The sequence below is a fragment of the Carya illinoinensis genome, chromosome 1 (genome assembly GCF_018687715.1).
Source record: "Carya illinoinensis cultivar Pawnee chromosome 1, C.illinoinensisPawnee_v1, whole genome shotgun sequence".
NCBI lineage: Eukaryota > Viridiplantae > Streptophyta > Magnoliopsida > Fagales > Juglandaceae > Carya > Carya illinoinensis.
Genome location: NC_056752.1, coordinates 51,118,259 through 51,138,096, shown reverse-complemented (window position 1 = coordinate 51,138,096; position 19,838 = coordinate 51,118,259). Strand labels below are relative to the sequence as shown.

At 34.2% G+C, this 19,838-nt stretch overlaps 2 protein-coding genes across 9 annotated transcripts; both read left to right on the top strand.

Moving 5' to 3' along the window:
* The first annotated feature begins 2,014 nt into the window (after nt 1-2,014).
* LOC122282337 (protein CURVATURE THYLAKOID 1C, chloroplastic) lies at nt 2,015-5,040 on the top strand. 2 transcript variants are annotated; one of them, XM_043094301.1, is made up of 7 exons: nt 2,015-2,164; nt 2,333-2,438; nt 3,417-3,511; nt 4,051-4,137; nt 4,439-4,501; nt 4,591-4,628; nt 4,817-5,040. In XM_043094301.1, exons 2-7 carry the CDS (start codon nt 2,339-2,341, stop codon nt 4,869-4,871), a joined length of 438 nt encoding a protein of 145 aa, XP_042950235.1. In that variant the 5' UTR covers nt 2,015-2,164; nt 2,333-2,338; the 3' UTR covers nt 4,872-5,040. The 2 variants fall into 2 exon arrangements, with proteins under 2 accessions (XP_042950235.1, XP_042950236.1); XM_043094302.1 differs by having other exon boundaries at nt 2,062-2,214.
* Nucleotides 5,041-5,958: 918 nt separating this feature from the next.
* LOC122282315 (golgin candidate 5-like) lies at nt 5,959-19,548 on the top strand. 7 transcript variants are annotated; one of them, XM_043094287.1, is made up of 20 exons: nt 5,979-6,405; nt 6,601-6,832; nt 7,564-8,591; nt 10,057-10,128; nt 10,737-10,811; nt 11,611-11,725; nt 13,767-13,828; nt 13,949-13,996; nt 14,308-14,592; nt 14,680-14,739; nt 14,840-14,923; nt 15,055-15,120; nt 15,198-15,296; nt 15,377-15,595; nt 16,254-16,368; nt 16,439-16,659; nt 16,872-16,931; nt 17,017-17,130; nt 19,041-19,115; nt 19,250-19,548. In XM_043094287.1, the coding sequence occupies exons 2-20, from the start codon at nt 6,676-6,678 to the stop codon at nt 19,268-19,270; spliced, it is 2,976 nt and encodes a 991-aa protein (XP_042950221.1). In that variant the 5' UTR covers nt 5,979-6,405; nt 6,601-6,675; the 3' UTR covers nt 19,271-19,548. The 7 variants fall into 7 exon arrangements, with proteins under 7 accessions (XP_042950216.1, XP_042950226.1, XP_042950212.1 ...); XM_043094282.1 differs by lacking the exons at nt 19,041-19,115; nt 19,250-19,548 and adding an exon at nt 18,663-19,009 and having other exon boundaries at nt 5,959-6,405; nt 7,570-8,591; XM_043094292.1 differs by lacking the exons at nt 19,041-19,115; nt 19,250-19,548 and adding an exon at nt 18,663-19,009 and having other exon boundaries at nt 5,960-6,405; nt 7,801-8,591.
* The last annotated feature ends 290 nt before the right edge of the window (nt 19,549-19,838 follow it).

Below are 19,838 nucleotides of genomic sequence, written 5' to 3'. Positions count from 1 at the left end.
TGCAAATATATATCATAAGTTTTTGTTAGTCATAAATCGAACTGTTAGCACTTTAGTACAGCGCTTATAACTTACAAAAAAAACTAAAATATCGATAATTTTTGTAAGAAATACTTTGACCATAAAAAAATTATATAAAAATAATTCAATAAATTGAGTTGACTTAATATAACTCGTCAAATTGTAAAATTATTTTTATTATAAAGTAAATCTAATAAATCAAATGAAACTATATCAATTTTGTGAGATTGTTTTATAAATATAGCATTACTTAATTTTTTTACTACAATTGATGTGTTGGTGCATTAAATTTTTTTTTACTACAATTGATGTGTTGGTGCATTAAACATAAAAGTATTAAATAGATTTTCTCTTAAATAACATGTGAGAACAAGTTGATTAAGGCTTGGTTTGGATAATAAACTCATTTCATATCAATATCAAAATACCACAAATATAAATATTTTTCAATTTTAAATATTTAATTTTTTCATATAATCATTACAATTTTTTTTTTAATTTTCAGACAAAATACAAAAAATAATTTAACATTTTTAAATCTCAAAATAAAAATAATATAATTTCTTCTATCTTATTCTTCAAAACTCCATAAAATATATTAAGTCAAATATTTCCTTACTACTTACAAGCCATTTTATTACTATTTACATATTATCTCATCTCATATACAATACAAGCCTAAATAAATAAATAAATAACTAGGATATGGAATAGTTCTAAACATTAAAATCCAATAATTATTTGCAGAACCTGAGCAAACCATAGGCAATGAAGCATTGAAGCGAGGTCAAAACAGCATACACACACACACATCTATATATATATATATATATATATATCTGTGTGTGTATATGTATATATATATATATATGTGTGTGTATTTAAAAAAAGACGGCATATAAATAAAAGTCCTTTATTTATTCAAGTAGTAGCTTGAAGAATGAAGATGATAGATAATGAAATGGATTATATAATTGTTACTCTTGTCCATATCGCCTTACGTAATAGTATCAAATATGAATAGACATTTCCATTTATTTTAATATAGAAACTCTTTGAAAAAAGAGCAAGAAAAAAATACTATAGATTAAGTTAGAATAACGTTACCTACTATTTCTTTTATATTTATCTTCCCATCATCTTATTATATAGTATTAAATAATTATAAATTATTTATTATATCTAACTTGTGGCCTAATTATTTGATACAACGTCAAAATATTGAGAGAATAACAATAAAATAAATAATAAATAAAATTCTTTATTTGTAACTATAGAATGGAAACTTTACTTGGAATTACCTTTCCGGCCCAAAAGGACGGTTATGGTAGCCAACACAGTATAAACGTTGTGTAAATTTGTAATTATTTAAAAAAAAAATTATTTTTAAAAAATTATATTTTATTTGATCTTCATACTTATTTTTATTTTAAAAAAATTATACAGTATTTAATATTTATACAATTTATAATTATAAATATTATTTTTTATTAAAATTTATGTTATTTTTTCCCTTTTTATTTGTGTTTTAGCACTTTTATTTATTACAGCAGAAAACAAAAACAACCTTATCTTACTCTCGACAATTCAGGTTGATTTTAAAAAAATATTAGTGGAGTCTCTCGACCTTAGCTCTCATATATTTTAATTTTTTTATTTTTACTTAATATTTTAATAGAGTGAGTGTTAATGAAATTGTATATTTTTTAAATTTATTTTTAATGATTAAGAATATTAAAAAATATTAAAAAAAATATAACTGGCCGTCCCACCGCAAAATGATCAATTTTGCAAGCAATATTACATACAGTCGTAAAATTACAAACGCCGCACAATCATTTTGAAAAAAAATAGAATCCACAATTAAAAAGTTAATTTTTTTCATATAAATTTCATATTAATTCATTTTTTTCAAAACGATTGCACGCCGCTTACACAACCACCACTGCAAATATCATTTTTCTTTTTTTACAGTCATACTCTTTACACTGATCCGGCTATACTTGATCAAATTTCCCTATTGTGCTCCTCGATCCCTAAAAGATAAATAAATAAAAAACAACGTAGTTGTGGATGTGGTGCAAAGCGAGTACGGCAGACTGCCGGACACCCTTCTCTCTCTTCTTCGTCTTCAACGACAAGGGTAAACGCCATTTTCCTTCCTTTGATCCAGTTTCAGCTTTCTGACTCTCCGTAAGTTGAACAAGAAAACCTACATCTCAGAATTTGACCTTTTTTCTTATTGGCATGAATTCTCTCTTCTTCTTCTTCTTCTTCTTTTTTTTTTTCTCTTTCTTTTTTCTTTCTGCAGATCGACATGGCTTCCATTGTTGCTAACTTGCCTCCACCATTGTTGGTACATGGTAGAAAAACCATTTTCAGAAATCTGCAGAAACTCCCAGTTTCTTCCTTTAGAGGTGAGCGTTTTGGTTTCTGAAGGTACTGCTTTGATCTTCTTTCAGTTACACTTGTATGGTTATGGTCCGGCTCAGTTTATACTGTACTTGTATAATTATATAATTTTTTCAGATTTAATCATAAAATAGCTTAATTTTCTAGCATTTGTACACTCTGTTATGTTCGAGACCCGTTTGTTTTCATAAATGAGATGAGATGAGATGAGATGAGATGATGAAATGAGATAAGTTGATATTAAAGTTAAAAGTTGAATAAAATATTATTTTAATATTATTTTTGTATTGGGATTTAAAAAATTTGAATTGTTTATTTTATTTTTGTATTGAAATTTAAAAAAGTTGAATTGATTATTTTATTTTGTATGAGAATTTAAAAAAATTGTAATGATTGAGATGATATGAGACGAGAGTTTTCTGAAAGTTAACAAGGAAGTGGATCAGTTAGATTCTATTATAAAATTACGAGGTTACTTAATGGTGTAGTGGTGGATGTTAAGCTGGCTGTTTTAGGTGAAATACTGAAAATTTTCTGGATTTAAAATCAGATATTATGTGCAAACTTAGCGATATTGGTAATATGTTTCATTAGATGGATATGTTATTATATAAATAATTATTATGTGATATTTGAATGGCATAGGTTAAATTGCTAAATGAAATCCATACAGTGGAAGTAATTCCATGATGTTTGCGAACATGTTTTTTTTTTTTTTAATGTAAGAATGCTGTTTGCAAAAATGTTTTAGACATCAATTCCCTTTTAAGTGTTAAGTTATAATAAATTTGAAGGTTAAAAATTATATGGGCGGAGTCATTTTAACAAAGCATTGACCTACACACCCAAACCGTATGTTTGGATTCACATGCTTAATGTTGCAGTAAAGCACAAAACCTACATTCAGATCAATCTATCATAAGATTTCGTTTATTGTTGCTTCAATTTTTCGACTTTGTGATCCATGGATTCTCACATTCCAGAGACACAGAATCATGTTACTGTTCTTGTGAAGGCAACTGGGGAAAGCTCTGAATCTTCAACCTCCCTTAGTATCGTTAAGTCTGTTCAGAGTTTTGTAAGCTTCCCTCCCTCTCTAAGTCATAGCGTTGTTTCTTTTGGTCAATCTCTTCTAAATAAGTAGCAAAAAACTGACTAATCAAAGGAATAAAACAAAATCGATAGGAAAATGGAAGTTGTGGTATTTTTAAAGAATTTGTATATGATTGGAGCCTTCTTTCAATTTTTTTTTCCCTTTTCTTTGTTTGCTTTTGCCTTTTGCATTGTTCTTCATTAATGTTGTGCAAGGTTCATGATTGCGTCTTTAGTTTGTAAAATAGAAACTAGGGCGGTTTTTATATCAACTTTGGTACAAGACAAACTAGTTCTCTTTTTCTTTTTTTGTTGGTGGGGGAATTATGTTTTTCATAGACATGCTTATAAACTTGTGATGGATTCAGCTAGCAGGATCAAGGACCCCTTTCCTCTGCAGATCTAGCCACTTGTTTGTCCTCTACATTAAGCCACAGTTTCCTTATTCTTTTGGACAGAGAGGCTATTTCTTATTTTAATACATATGATGCTGTTTTAAAATTCCGTTCTCTCTTTATTGAACAGTGGGATAAATCTGAAGATCGGTTTGCATTTGTCGGTTTGGGGTTTGCAGCTATAGTTGCCTTTTGGGCTTCAGCAAACTTGATCACGGTGATTGTCGTAACTATTTAAAAATAATTACATGAGTCGTATATTCTTCTTTTGTTATTTGCATTTGGTGCTTTATTGCCCATCGGTTTACATGCCTTGGAATTTGGTTGAGAAATACAAAGTCAAAAGTTGCCATATTTCCTGGTGACTTTCTATTTACTGTAATTGTTATATTTATAGTAGATCCTGTGACTTAGTTTTTGCCACATCCTCCCATGCATATGTGAACCTATCATTACAGTGTCTTTCTTTCTGTTTAATGTGGAAGGGAGCTCTGATTTTTTTTCTTTATTGTAAGCAGGCCGTTGACAAGTTGCCACTCATCCCAAGTTTTCTAGAACTAATTGGGATACTGTTTTCTTCGGTATGCAGTTTATACATGTAATTTCAACTGTTTTGTTTATGTTTAATTGTTGCCATTCAAATACTAACAAGAACTTCCTTCCATTTCAGTGGTTTATATATCGCTACCTCTTATTCAAACCCGATAGGTAAGAAAATTTACTGTGATTTTGGTTTTAGTTTTGCTTGGAACTTGTAATATCACTTTCCCCCATCATACATATGTATCTTTAGGCCCTATGTTGAAATGGAAAGAAGTTGCTAATAATGTAAGTCTCTCTCTGTAGCTTACACCAATCTCCAATCTTACTTGGATCTTGTTCTTTGTTGTGCACAGGGAAGAGCTTTTTCAACTTGTCAAGAAGTCAATATCAGATATCTTGGGTCAGTGAATTCTGCCACTGCATAATGACCAATTTGAATTGGTGCGTATTTAATGAAAATTTGACTCTCTCTTTAGATGTGCAAAAAAGAACAGGGAGAGGGGGTGGGTATGACGAGACTTCTTGTAACATTTGCCCGTTCCAATTTGTATTTTTCATAATGAAATACTTTTGAGTTTATGTTGTGCAATTTTACAGTACTAAGATCATGGAAGGAAAGAAAACTTCAAAAAATCGACTTCTTAAGTAAGTCAACCCAGGATAAAGGATCATATGACTTAACATTCCATGACATCACTGTAAACAATAAATAAATAAATAAAACACCTACTTTTATCTTTCGGTCTTTTTCAGTCTTATACAAAATTTTATTTTTATAAGAATTCAAGAACCTCGTAGATAAAAGCATCGGCATAAATGCTATTAATGATACAAGAAAATCATGAGCACATAATCTATTAAATTTTATAACAATTATGAATGGAGTGTTGCTATATTTGTAAAAGAATTATATAAAAATAAATTTACAAATTGATATAAATTCATCTAATTTATTAGATTATTTTACAAAAAAAATAATTTTATAATTTAACGAATCACATAAAGTCACGTCAGTTTATAAAATTATTTTTATATAATCTTTTTATGAGTAAAGTATTTTTCTTTTAAATATACATATGAAAGCTATCAATAATGCAATTTGTGGGTTACCAGCATAGTAAAGATTTTCCCTAAAAGCAGTTCAAACGAAGAATAAAATTGTTTTTAGAGGCACATTTATTTCCAAATATTTTTAGATGGAAAAGAGTCATTTTCTTGGATGGTGAGAGCTTGTTAACTTTTCATTTTTCAGTAAAAGCACCAAAGGACTTGTCATCTTTCCAATTCCCACCTTTTAGAGTACAGTAGATTAATAAATAAATAAATCTAAAGGACGTTGGTTTGGAAGAGTTGATATTCCATCAAGGAAAGCTTCTTCAAAATTTCCAAACATTAGCTATTGAGCCGTCCTGTGCCATCACCTACAATCCCATACACTTTTGAAATCACCTCATCTTCACGCCATAAATAATCAATCAAGAATACGAATACACAATACTTCAATCCTATCACAAAATAACGTATCATAACAAATTAGCAATTATGTAAATAATTTAAATAATATGAGATCTATGATCGGACAAGATTATCACATTTCATGTACTTCTTTATATTTTGATTTTTTTTTCCTTTGTTAATTGTTCTGAGAAATATAAAGCCTTCTTGAAAATACATGGCCTAAAGTTTACGGCCGGTCTTCCAAAGAAGAAAGAAATCCCAGTTCCTCCAAAAGTACGATGTTACTGATCTCGTCAATACAGTATAGAATTGCCCGCCTGTACAACAAATCGTGATTCGTAGATCGATCGGATCGAAACCGCGTCCCCATCGTCCACACCAGTGAGCTTTCTTTTTCTCTCTATAATTCCGAAACCGGAACACCAATCTCACACCACAGTTGTTTTCGAGGGCACTCGCCGCACCCAATCGGTCCCCCCAAAAGGTCGTTTCTCGAACTTTCCTCCACTACTAAATTTTCCACCTCTGATCCTCCCTCTTCGATTTACCCATTCGTTATCTGATATCGCATCCATGCCAATATATGTATGCAAACGATGCGAATCTGGACTAGAACATCTTGAATTTAATTACCGTTCATTCTTTGTTGTTGTTGAAATTGAATTGGGGTTAAATGCAGGGTTCTTGATGTGTTCCAATGTTCCGGTGAGAGACAGTGGGATCGAATTCTTTGATCTCGGTTCGTAATCTGAATATGGCGTGGTTTGGTGGGAGAGTCTCATTGGGAAACTTCCCGGATCTCGCTGGGGCGGTGAATAAGCTGCAGGAGAGTGTGAAGAACATTGAGAAGAACTTCGACACCGCTCTCGGTCTAGAAGAGAAGGCGGAGAAATCCGAATCCAGTAATGAAGGTACATTTACGTTTTTTCAATTTTGTTTATCATACGATAGTTTTTTATTTGGGTTATAATTTTAATTTATTAAACCAGTACAAACGTCGGGTTATGTTAAATTACATAGGCGTATCGGTTAGGTGGTTAATTATTTCGCCATATAGTAATTAGTGAGTAGCAGTCGAATGATAAAGCTAGAATACGCAGTTTTAAGTCTTCTGTGGAATTGAAGCACCCGATTATGTATGTGGATATACAAAGAAAATTATGGAATGAACTGACTTTCCAAACATATGACTCCAGTTTTCAAGGGTCATATTCCTCTTAATTAGATAATACACTATCAAGATTCATCAAGAGAAGAAGTCCAGAAAATGAAAGAAACTTTTCTGTGTCGTACACATCTCGTAAAGAATGAAATCTGATTAGACCCTCTCAATGTCTTACCACAATAAAAAAAATAAAAAAATAAAAAAATAAAAAAAAAAAAGGAAAAGAAAAGAATAGAAAAGACAAAAGAAGAACGAAAACTTCCAAAACAGTGGATCCTTCCCATCCCTCATAGTGATAGTTCAATATAATAGGCTAAAGGTAGAATATATGGATTCCACTCTAATCATGGAATGCACTATTGAAAAATTGTTCAAGTTCTCAAGATGTAAAAGGGTGCCTATTATTTTTGTAAGAAAGTTCAAAATGCAGGTTTTAGGCTGACTAGAGCCCTGATGTCCTCTGTCTATGCTTGCCAGCATCAGGTTTGTGGGCTTCTGCCACTGACAGGAAAGCACTATTTGATCCTGTCATGGCCCTTATGGGGCATAAAAGTGAGGAAAGTACTGATGAATCGTTGTTAGAGCTGGAATCTTCACATCATCCCACTGCAGTGGAGAAACCATCAGGAGAACCTGGATCTCCGCATCATATAACTAACATAGAGGAAAAAGATGGAACGGAATTTGAAACTGACAAATCTCCGCATTCTGCAGTTGAACAAGCCACAGCAGAAGAAGAAAATGAAATTCGGAATGTAGAACAAGATGCTGAGCACCCAGAGATGGCAGAGGAGACAAATAATGTGACTGCAAACCCTGACCTAGCTGAATCTGCATCAACAGCTATTCCTGGCATACAACTGGAACCCAACAGTCAAGATGTTGAGACATTGGAGTATGTTGCCAATCTTCAAGAGAAAGAGAGTTCAGAAGTGGGACCCTCAAACAGTTCAAACTTGGTGCCAGCCAAGTCAGGTGTCGTTGAAGTTGATCAAGTGGGGAGTCTTACAATTTTTCCGGGTGAGTCACACAATGTAGTTGTTATGAGTGAAAGCCTGGATGAACAGGATACAAAAGAAGAGAGCATGGACAAACAGAAGTCACTAGCAGAAGAGATCACAGGGACAATTGCTTCAGTTCAAGTTGAGGCATCGAGTGATATCCATGCTGGAGGTGAAATTGAGCCCTCTGTTCCACATTTTGTTAGCACTGAGGAAACTAATCGAGCTGGAGAATCTTCTATCCATCCTTTTCCAAGTGCACTTGCTTCGGATGAGGCTACACCAATGGTGTCTGAATCAGTTTCTCCCAAAAATCATGTAATTGTTAAAGGATTTGAAGGGGATCAGAAAATGAGAAATGACGAGGCTGACATTAGAGAGCAACGGTTGAGTTCTGGAACAAATCTATCCGAGTCATCAGATACTATGCTCGAATTGGAGAAGGTGAAGAGGGAGATGAAAATGATGGAAAACGCATTGCAAGGTGCCGCTAGACAGGCTCAGGTATTTCATTAGGCCCTATTATTCTTGTAGGGTAAAGCTTGTCTCTGTGCCTTAGACTTGATGCTTGGTATCTATTGGTGTTGGATTAGGCAGATTTAATGTCATTGTGGATCACTTGTTTAGTCTCTTATAATATAAGTATCATGATTACATGATTTTGGATCATGTTATTTGAGAACTAAAGAAAATCCCACTGCTTTTTACATCATCATTATTCTTTCACCAGTTAGATAGTCAGAAGTACTACCATATAACCTTTGAGATCAGAACTTCTATCCGGTGGCTATTTATACGTAATTTTTGGGGGTTGGTAAGCTTGCTTGATAAACCTTCCCTATGCAAATGGTAAAGATCTAATAATATTCTTTTTGAATATTCCTTTGTTTCTGTCTCATCCTTCTTTTGGGCTAACTTCAGGCATTGTTTGGTTAAATAGATGAAATGAGATGATATGATATGAGAAATGTGTGAATAGTAGTGAGATAATTTGTGAATAGTAGTGAAATGGTTTGAGTTAAGATTTTTATGGGGTTTAGAAAATGAGAGAGAAAAAGTTGAATAAAAAAATTATAAAGTTAAAAGAGGGTTAGAATATAATTTTTGTTTTGGGAGTTGAAAAAGTTGAATTATTTTTTGTGTTTTGTTTAGAAGTTTGGGAAAGTTACAATGATTAGATGAAAAAGTTGAAAATTTGAAACTTTGAAATTGAAAAATGTTTGTGTTTGAATGGTGTTTGGATGTTGAGATGAGATGAGATGGGATGAGATGGTTTGAAAGGTTTGTGAAACCAAACCCGGCTTGAATCTTGATAATGATGACCTCAGTGATGGTTGAATGCCCTTGAGCAGATTTCTTTCTCCCATATCTGTTTTAATTTGATTTTTCTACTTGAGAGTATTGAATCTGCTGAGACACTACAATATATCTGAAGGTACCATCCTTTAATGTGTCCCAATCTTTGGTTTTAATAGCCTAATTGACTACCATCCTTGCAAGGGAGGCCAATTCTTCTAATTTTGTAAAGCCCACCTGCAGTACCCACCTGTAAATAAGGACACCATTACAATTTACAACCATCAATATGGTGGTATGGCCAATATATCCCATGTCTCTTTAGTTTTCTGATTGTGAAGTTGAATCTAACTTTCTTACAGTCAATAGCGGATCTATAAAATATCATACTTTTTCTGAAAGTCACTCAAAGAAAGAAAGAACATCGTCTAGTTTGAATTTGATAGTTAAATTACAATCACCAGAATTACAGGTCTCATCAAATCGTCTTTGGATTAATAGGTCTCTAAGACATTCGTAATCACCTCTCTCCCTCACTTGTCTTAAAGACTAGTCCCATTCTGAACAAATTCATGCTTCGAATTCCTCATTGGTTTGTCTCTGCATCCTGTGAAGACATTATATTGGATATCTACTTTTGAGATTCCGATTAATTTTAATTTTTTTGTTTTAGGCAAAAGCTGATGAGATTGCAAAGCTGATGAATGATAATGAACAACTAAAAGCTGCGATTGAGGATTTGAAGGTCTGTACAATATACCTTATCTTCCTTAAATGTACTTGTTATGAGTGAGTATGATTTTATCACAGTATATTCATGTATGTAGATATGTATGCTGAAGAGTTATTTTACATCCAGAATTAATAGATTCATAATGCATTTGACTGTTTTTTTGTTAAGCTTAATTAGATTAATTTTTGTCTTTGAAATATTGTTAATATGGTTAGTTTATACACAATTATTTTATTTATATTGGATTTTTTTTTTGTACTTTTAACTAGAAGTTGGAACACCTATGTTTATTTTGTTGATTGTTTATGCTTCTAAAAGCAAAAGACTCCTAGTTTTGGAATTTTTATTATTGAAACTTTTTCTTTATAGTTCGAGATACGTCATTGTTAAATTATACTCAGTTGTTTCTGCCCAGAATTTGTTGATTGTCTTTTGTTTTATGTTTCTTGTTTGGTCAAGCTTGTCCAGGTTTTCTTGAAACCAGCTTGGAACCATGTATCACCCTTCTCATGGTTGATTGTTAGATGACCACCGTTAAACATGTTGGGATTTTCAAAAATACTTCCCTCCCCTTCTCTTTTTCATACATCATGTTTTGACTGTTGAAAGTTGTGGAGCAGAGAAAATCCAATGATGCAGAAATTGAGTCTCTACGAGAGGAATACCATCAGAGGGTTGCAAATCTTGAAAGGAAGGTATGTTTTGATCAATTTCTGTTTATATTAATGATTTAGTTAAGCTAGGTCTTAAGCATGTGAGAAATTCAGGATTTTTGGGGGTTGGCTCAAGTGGTAAAGGCATTGGGCTTGGGGGTATGCTCCCCCCCAAGTCTAAGGTTCAGATCCTCTTGGGTGCAAACAATCTCTAGGGGCTATCAGACTGAGGGATGTTCCCTTGAATTACTCGAGGTGCACTTGCGGGAAACTTCTTACTGAGGACCTGTGCACCCCCGGGATTAGTTGGGATGTTGTTCTCAGACACCCGATGCCAATAAAAAAAAAAAAATTGAGGATATTTGGTTGAAAAGCCATTAAAAAACTTTTCTGTGTGTATTCAATTCTTTTCACAATGATTATACTCTTTACTTCGTTGGCATAGCTTACTTTGCTCATCTTGTGAAATAAGGAAAAGATATTGAGCTTTGGAACACATCATTTTTTTAAAACACATCATTTTTTAAAAACTGACAAATGAAGTGGTACCATTTCTTAATTGGAAACTTGAAGATGCAGTTTTATATTGCATTCCTAAATTGCAGACGTGTGATCTTTTAATATTTTATAGATGATGAGTTTATGACTTTTCTCTTAATTGACTTGTTTGAATTCACCAAAGCCCTAATTCCAACACGTGGTCAGCTTCGAATATCAAATCTCACTGCTGAGTGCTATCAAAAGTTATATAGTAATCCTATTTAGTGGTCAGCTAAGAGAACCCTTTACCCTATGTTTACCAATATCTTCATCATCTAAATGCTCTGGTGTATGGTTCCAGGTTTATGCTCTGACTAAGGAAAGGGATACACTTAGGAGAGAGCAGAATAAAAAAAGTGATGCAGCAGTTCTTCTGAAAGAAAAAGATGAAATTATTAGTCAGGTTATGGCTGAAGGTAGAGATTTGCTAACTCTTAGTGCCCTTTATATGCCGTTTCTTTTCTTTTTCTTTCCTAAGAACAACTTGTTTGTTTTTCCTCATATTCTGTTTTGCGGTGCTTACTTATGCTTGGTGCATTATATAGTGTGAAGCTTGTCTTAGATACATCAACATTTTACACAGGTATATATTTGTTACTGTTATACTTTGTTCCAAACGGAAATTTGTGGCCAATGTGCTGCAGCCAAAATGGAATTTCCACCCCCACTAAAATGGGTGGTGGGTGAGAGGTCACAGCTTTTAATCCCATGGGGTGCGTCTTCTCAACTTCTAACAAGCTCCTTTCTTATGTTGGGTGGCACATGTTCTGGCTTGTTCTGTGGGTCAAGTAACAAGGCTTGAGGCTTTTTCATAAATGATCTAGGTCGAAGACATTTGGCCGGGAAGGCAAGCATGCCGAGTAGAGTAGGATTAAAGATTGCTTTTATAATGACTTGAGGTTTGCCTGGTGAAGGAGTTGATCCCAACAAGATAGTGGGTGTTAAAAGAGGCTGCTAAGCTGAGGTTGGGGGGTGCAATAGAGTGAGTAGAGAGAGCCAATCGATTATGTGAGGATCAAACCGTGGGCCCAATGCTTTTTTGTAAATTGCGTGTTACTTTGGATTTTTTACAAGTGGTTAATGAGAACCCATATTGATTGGGAATGAGAAGTTCATGTAATTTATAATGATTCCATGAGACTCTATTATAACATCAACCAGCCCTTTTGGAATGTAAATTTAAATCTAGATGTGCCTTGATTTTTCCTTGAATTATGTACCACAAATGGTAGAAAAAACAATTCCAGCTAGAAGCTTGATACTTGAGCTGTGCCACCTACAACGAAATGACATGACACGAATGTGTGGGATCTAAGAAGGGAGATTGCAATACCCCGGATATCGTCCGTGAGAGTGGTGGTGAGATTGTACATTTTCTTGGAGGGAGAAGTTCTTACAATTTATAATGATTTCATGGGACTCCAACACTATCATTGGCTAGTCCTTTTGAGGTATAAGCTCACATGTGCTTTGGGTTTTCTTTAAATCATTACAAGACGCCTGTAAGGAAGTTATATGGTTGATTTGCAACACATTGAAGTTTGGCCATTGCTGCAGATGTGAGCACTGAGTGATTAGGGGCTGCAGCTAAAATTTTATTTTGTGTGATGGGACTTTGAAGAACTCTCCTATTCCTTTACACAAGTTTATTTTATTTATTTATTTACTTATCAAAAAAAAAAAAAAAAGTTTAAACCATGTGGCCTCCTCCAATAGCCTTTAACTGGGCTTCAAAGCTAAGAACCTAATATCATCTAAGAGACGGTGGCTTATGAATTGTTGAAACAGACTTGAGAGTATTGTTTTACCGGCAGTCAACAACCCTAAGAATTCTACACATTTGAGCCCTGTCTATTTCTGTGTATGTTTCCGTATTGTAGGGCAATTATGAAACAATAAACTATATGCTAATTTAATAATAAAAAATTACAACCCTCATAATATTTGCTTTATTTGAGTTAAGTGACAGTGAATTTTTTCCTAATCATTTGGGCTAGAAGCAACACTTGGCTGGGATCTCATGCCCTTTAATGTTCCAAAATCCCACATGTCGAAGGATTAGGTGTGTGGTTTCTCTGAGATTTGTGGGATTTGTTTTTTAGGCATATGTTGACACTTTGAAATTTGAGATGCATTTTTATGTGCTGAGAGGCATTATATTGTACTTTCTGGGTCTAATTTCAAGTGGGGTTTCTCTGTGCAGTTATGATGGCTACTTCCTAAATTTACTTGTTTCCATACCAGTAAAATATCAATTTGCTAGTGAAACAAGGAAAAAATCTGTTATGCAACCTAAGATGATACCCATAAAAGAAAAAAGAAAAAAATTTGGAATGCAAATCAGTGAGCATTTTAGACGTCCATATATTGGAGAGAATACAAACTCTTTTTATTTGTTCTTGATTAATATATCTTATAAAAATTTTCAAATATAGAGATATTTGTATATCATCTCAGGCGAAGAGCTTTCAAAAAAGCAGGCTGCTCAAGAATCTCAGATTAGGAAATTAAGGGCTCAGGTATTGCTTGCAGGTTTACTGGTTGTCTAATTTTTTGAACTATAATCCTGTCGCTGCTTCCTAATCTAATGAAACAATTCCTTTGCATTTTCTTTTCTCCTCCTTTTTCCTGAAAGCTAGATTAGAGAGCTTGAAGAAGAGAAGAAGGGGCTGATTACTAAACTTCAGGTAATCAAACTAAACATTCCTGAAATATTTTATTGTCTGGATAATCAAACTGAATAAATACTTTTTTTGCATCATCATAAAGATAACAAAGATATTGACTTTCCAAGATATGCAGCTCTTGCCCCATTTGAATCTGTTTGTGTATTTTTTCTTATGCCTGTTAATTGAAGAAGCCTGTTTTTTAATGCTCCAAAGCTAATGAAAGTCCATGTGATATGACTGAACTAGCATGTTCTTGTTAAAAATGTAGAAATACTGTTGTAAAGAATAATCTATATATTTGATTAGTGGTATGTAATTTCTACTTCCAGGTAGAAGAAAATAAAGTAGAGAGCATCAAGAAGGACAAGACAGCTACAGAGCAGTTGCTGCAAGAAACAATAGAAACACACCAAACAGAACTTGCAGCACAGAAAGAATATTATACAAATGCTTTGAACGCTGCAAAGGAGGCTGAAACATTAGCAGAGGCACGTGCCAACAATGAAGCAAGAACTGAACTAGAGAGTCGATTGAGAGAGGCCCAGGAACGTGAAGCTATGCTAGTTCAGGCACTTGAAGAATTAAGGCAAACACTAAGTAGAAAGGAGCAGCAGGTTTTTGTTTCATCATTAGGATTGTTGGTTTTATCCAGCTGACATGCCACCACACATGATTAACTTGCTGTATTATAAATTTTGCAGGCAGTGTTCAGAGAAGACATGCTTCGCAGGGACATTGAAGATCTTCAAAAACGTTACCAAGTGTGTCAAACTTCCTCTTTGTGCTTCAACCGTAATCTTTTATTTGTCAATTGTTGCAATCATCTTGCAGATTATTTAATATGGCCTTTTCTTTCTATAGGCAAGTGAGCGCCGATGTGAGGAGTTGATTACCCAAGTTCCGGAATCTACAAGGCCACTTTTAAGGCAGATCGAAGCTATGCAGGTAATGATGTACTTAAAAACGCATTTTAGAGTTCTGATGAGGATTCTCTATGGATCTTTGATGGTGGTTCTTTGATTTACTTGTATGATTACTTGGGTATTGTGTTTGACTATTTATTTTATTGGTAACAGGAAACAACTGCCAGAAGGGCAGAAGCCTGGGCTGCTGTTGAGAGGTCCCTTAGTTCTCGACTCCAGGTGTGTTTAGATATTTTTTCTTGTTATATTTGAAACCTGTACTGTTATTTTATTTTATTGTTTTCATTGCATTTCAGGAAGCAGAGGCCAAAGCTGCAACTGCTGAGGAAAGAGAGCGATCTGTGAATGAACGCTTATCTCAAACCTTATCTCGAATTAATGTTCTTGAGGCTCAGGTTCGAATTTTGTTGGTTATCTTGTTTTAAGAACTGTAGCTTTTTCGTAGCTATTAGCTTACCGCTGTTTTTTGTTTCAGATTTCTTGTCTTAGAACGGAACAGATGCAGTTAAGTAGATCCCTTGAGAAGGAGAGACAAAGAGCAGCTGAGAATAGGCAGGAGTACCTTGCAGCCAAGGAGGAAGCTCAAACTCAGGAAGGTCGTGCAAGCCAGCTTGAAGAAGAAATTAAGGAACTCAGGCAGAAACACAAGCAAGAGTTGCAAGATGCACTGATGCACAGGGAACTGCTACAGCAGGTGGTGCTTCTGGTTCTTAGATTGTTTGAAGTTACATTTAATATTAAGGAGAACAGCTGCATCTAGCTCCATCTTTTAATATTATAAAGATATGCTTTTTTATAAATAAAATAATCTTTATCGAGTACACAGGGAGTATGCAAAACAGAACACCAAATTACAAGTTAGGAGCTAAAAAAGGATACAAGAAAATCATGAAAACTAGCACCTTTAGAAATAATAACAGAAGCACAAAGAATAAAGTATGGAAAAAGAATCATGTAAGCTCTTCGGTCGTCAAAACTCCGGCCATCCCTTTCAAGCCAATACACATTCATGAGACAGAGTATTCATTTTCCATGCAGCAGCAATTTGGGGTTCATCTTGGAAACCTGTCCAGCAAGCCAGAAGATCCACCACCCTCCTAGGCATCACCCATGCAATTCCAATCCTATTAAAACTCTCATCCCATAAACCCTTGACACCTCACAGTGAAGTATATTATTAAGAGATGTTTGTCTAACACATTTGAGTTTATGGTACTTCAGTGGGACATTTTTATTCATTGCTTTTATTAGTTCTCTTAGCTTTTATTAAAAGATTTAATTAGATTGTCTTTGTTCTAGTTCTATATTAGTGTCATTGACATTTCCTGAATTGGTCTCCTGATCTTTGACAGGAGGTAGAAAAGGAGAAAGCTGCTCGGTTGGATTTGGAAAGGAAAGCTCAAGTCCATTCAGCTGCCGCATCTGCTCAAACTCCCATAACGAAGCCCAATTCTGCTTATGAGAATGGTATGATACTTTGTCTTTGTATGAGTTACTGGTGCACGAACTTTGCTATATATTTTGGAGCTTTGTACAGGGAACTTGACCCGAAAGATTTCAAGTGCTAGCAGCCTAGGTAGCATGGAGGAAAGCTATTTCCTTCAAGCGTCTTTGGACTCATCTGATAGTCTCTCTGAGAGGAGAAATGCTGGAGAGTCAACCATGAGTCCATTCTATATGAAGAGCATGACACCTAGTGCCTTTGAAGCTGCTCTTCGTCAGAAGGAGGGTGAGCTTGCTTCATACATGTCTCGTTTGGTATGGCCTCTGTTCTAAAACCTATTGAGATTTTATTTCATTCTTCATGTTTTTTGCCTTGTGCTTTATATTGCATATGCCATTTTTGGTCCCTGCTTTTATTCACGTTCAACCATTGTGGGATTTTTTGGAGCTATACAATTTTATAATATAGTTTTTCATCTACACAGTTTTCATTGACTATTTGTTTTTCCTTGTTTCTAACTGCCAAGGCATCGCTGGAATCCATTCGTGATTCTCTCGCTGAGGAGTTGGTCAAAATGACAGGACGGGTGAGTTTGAATTTCAAAATCTCCTTTTCCATCTTTTATGCATCCGTTATGTCGATGAACTTGTGAATTGCTTGCATTTGTGCAGTGTGAAAAGTTGCAGGCTGAGGCTTCCATGCTGCCTGGCATTCGGGTGGAGCTGGAAGCATTAAGGAGGAGACACTCTGCTGCCCTGGAGCTAATGGGTGAACGTGATGAGGAGGTACGTATATTCTTAGTTTGGCTTTTTGCATAGTATGGTAATAAAATTTCAGCTTTGGATGTTCTGGATGGCATTTATGGTATGGAATGTGATGTTAGCTTGTTTTGTTATCCAGTTCTTTGTAACATTTTAAATTAACCGTGCTCACCTGCCTATTTCTAGCAAACTTTTTAACAAGTACCTGTTCGCACCATATTAAATCATGGTACGGTGCTTACCTGCCTATCTCTTGAAAAGTGCAGTATAAGACTTGTTGAGCCACTTTCATATATGTTGGAGGCATTGATAGGTTCTCAACAGCTGAATATTGTTCTCTTCGTTTTACAAACAGAATAGAAGTTACGGTTCATGAATTATGTCCTGGATCCTAGGGTCTAGTTTCCCCCATCAAGATTTAGTCAAGTTCCCTGTTTGTTGGAAAAGGCAGTTTGGTAACCATTTTTGTGAAATTTTGTGGAAAATGACTTTATGTGCTTAATACAATGTATCTGGAGAGATAAATTATTGGAACTTTGAAGATTGTGAGAAACCTATAGGAGAGATTAAGGCCTCATTCGGATGTTGAGATGAGATGAGAAATCTGTTAATAGTAGTGAGATGGTTTGTGAATAGCAGTGAAATGGTTTGAATTAAAATGTTTTATTGGGTTTTGGGAAAGGAGAAAGAAAAAGTTGAATAAAAATATTAGAAAGTTAAAATATTGTTGGAATATAATTTTTTAATATTATTTTTGTTTTGAAATTTAAAAAAGTTGAATTGTTTTTTGTGTTTTGTTTAGAAGTTTGAGAAAATTGTAATGATTAGATAAAAAAGTTGAATATTTGAAATTAGAAACTATTTATGTTTAAGTGATGTTTGGGAAGGAAATGAGATGAGATGGATTGAGATGGATATCCAAATAGGGCCTTAAATCTTTTTTCCTTGCAGCCCTTTATCTTTGGGTGGCCGATCGGACTTTTGTTTATGAACTTGTTTCATTTTGCATAGAGTAATGATATTCACCAACCCCTTTACCATTATCCTCCCACAATCCTGATATGTGTTTTAAATTATTAGAAACTATTTGTTATATTCTGCTTGTGGGCGAATCATTTGATGCCATATCAAGAGATGTTGAGAGGATAATGATAAAAATGATGATAAAGAAAATCTTTCTTATTAGTTTTTACAAGCTGTTCAGCAATATGAAAGCTTCATCTTTGTAAGCAAGGAACTTCTTTAATTTTGTGCTTATATAGTTTTTACAAGTATGTTTTATGAGCTGTTCCAATGGGTCCTCGCTCAAGAAAGTTCATGTACGCAAAGGCTCAATTTCACCCAGCCAACGTATGATTATGGGGCAGCTACAAGCTTCTGCATGTTCTCCCTCATCTTTCAATCTAGGGAACTACAGTAATTACCTGTAATGTGTGTATAGTACTTCTCTCTGCGTGTACAAATACGATTCATATTGCCCCTTCTTTATTAAGTCTGCACTCAATGAATCAATTGCCTGTATATCGTGCCAATGAGCTCTGGTTAAAAAATGGTAGCAAAGTATGGAGTGGAGAGTGCGGCCGTGGGTTCAAAATTCAAGACCACATGGAATTAAGGAGCCAAGGATTAAAGATCTGGATTGGATTCTGATAGATGGACATAGGGAATGCACTTGGAGAAATCAGAAATACTTGCTGTGGAAATTCCAACACCCCCCACCCCCCCCGGTCTTTCTCAAAAAACAATGAAGTAAATAAAGCCAACGTAAAGGACGTGTGATTGCCCCGAAGCATAAGATTTCTGCCATATTTCTTGGCCGTTGCTTTTTCAGTATCTGCACTTTATATTTATTGTTTTAAGTGTTAAATGTAAACGTAGAAAGAATGTGCTATATTCTCTCAAATCCTGACATTTATATGTGATTGCATGTCTAGCTGGAAGAACTTCGTGCAGATATTATAGATTTGAAGGAGATGTACAGGGAGCAAGTAAACTTACTCGTGAATAAGGTTATGATTTGAAGCAAAACATCCAAGTCAATATCTTTTTATTTTTTCACAGCTCATTGATTAAAAGAAAAAAGAAAAAAAAGGGGAGAAAAAAACGAACTTTTTCTTCATTGTTTGCATCTCTTTATTTACAGATCCAGACAATGGGCTCATAAACGGGTTCTGCCTGATTAGTGGACTTCACCAGTCGGCCATGATGTTTGTGGTATAGATTTTTGGTCAAGTTAAGGGAATTGGTCTTCAGATAATTTTTCCTCTATATTCCATTCATTTTAGCTTTGCACCCCTTGTTCAAGTGTTTTGGCAGCAGATTTACAAAAGTCATGCCCATGTTAAAATTAATATGTATTGTAATTTTGGCGAATTGTTGTATAGCTTGAATTTTAGTACACACTGTTGAGCTTTGAAGAAGATTTTTACATTTCTAGGACTATTTTATTTGTAAGGTATTTAGACTGTTTTTCGTCACGAAGAAGATGGGAGAAAATTGATTTTAAATTAAATAACAAAATAGTATTATGAGTTACTTTATTATTAAGTCTGTAGCGCACTATCCATATTATATAAATGAAAAATTTTAATTTTAAAATTTATCTTCTAAATTATATTATATTATGTAAATATTTTATTAAAAAAATGATATTTACAGTTTTATGGTACGTAACTTTCGTACATTCTTTATGAAAAAAGTGGGTGAATTTGAGTTCTACATGAGTGAGCAAT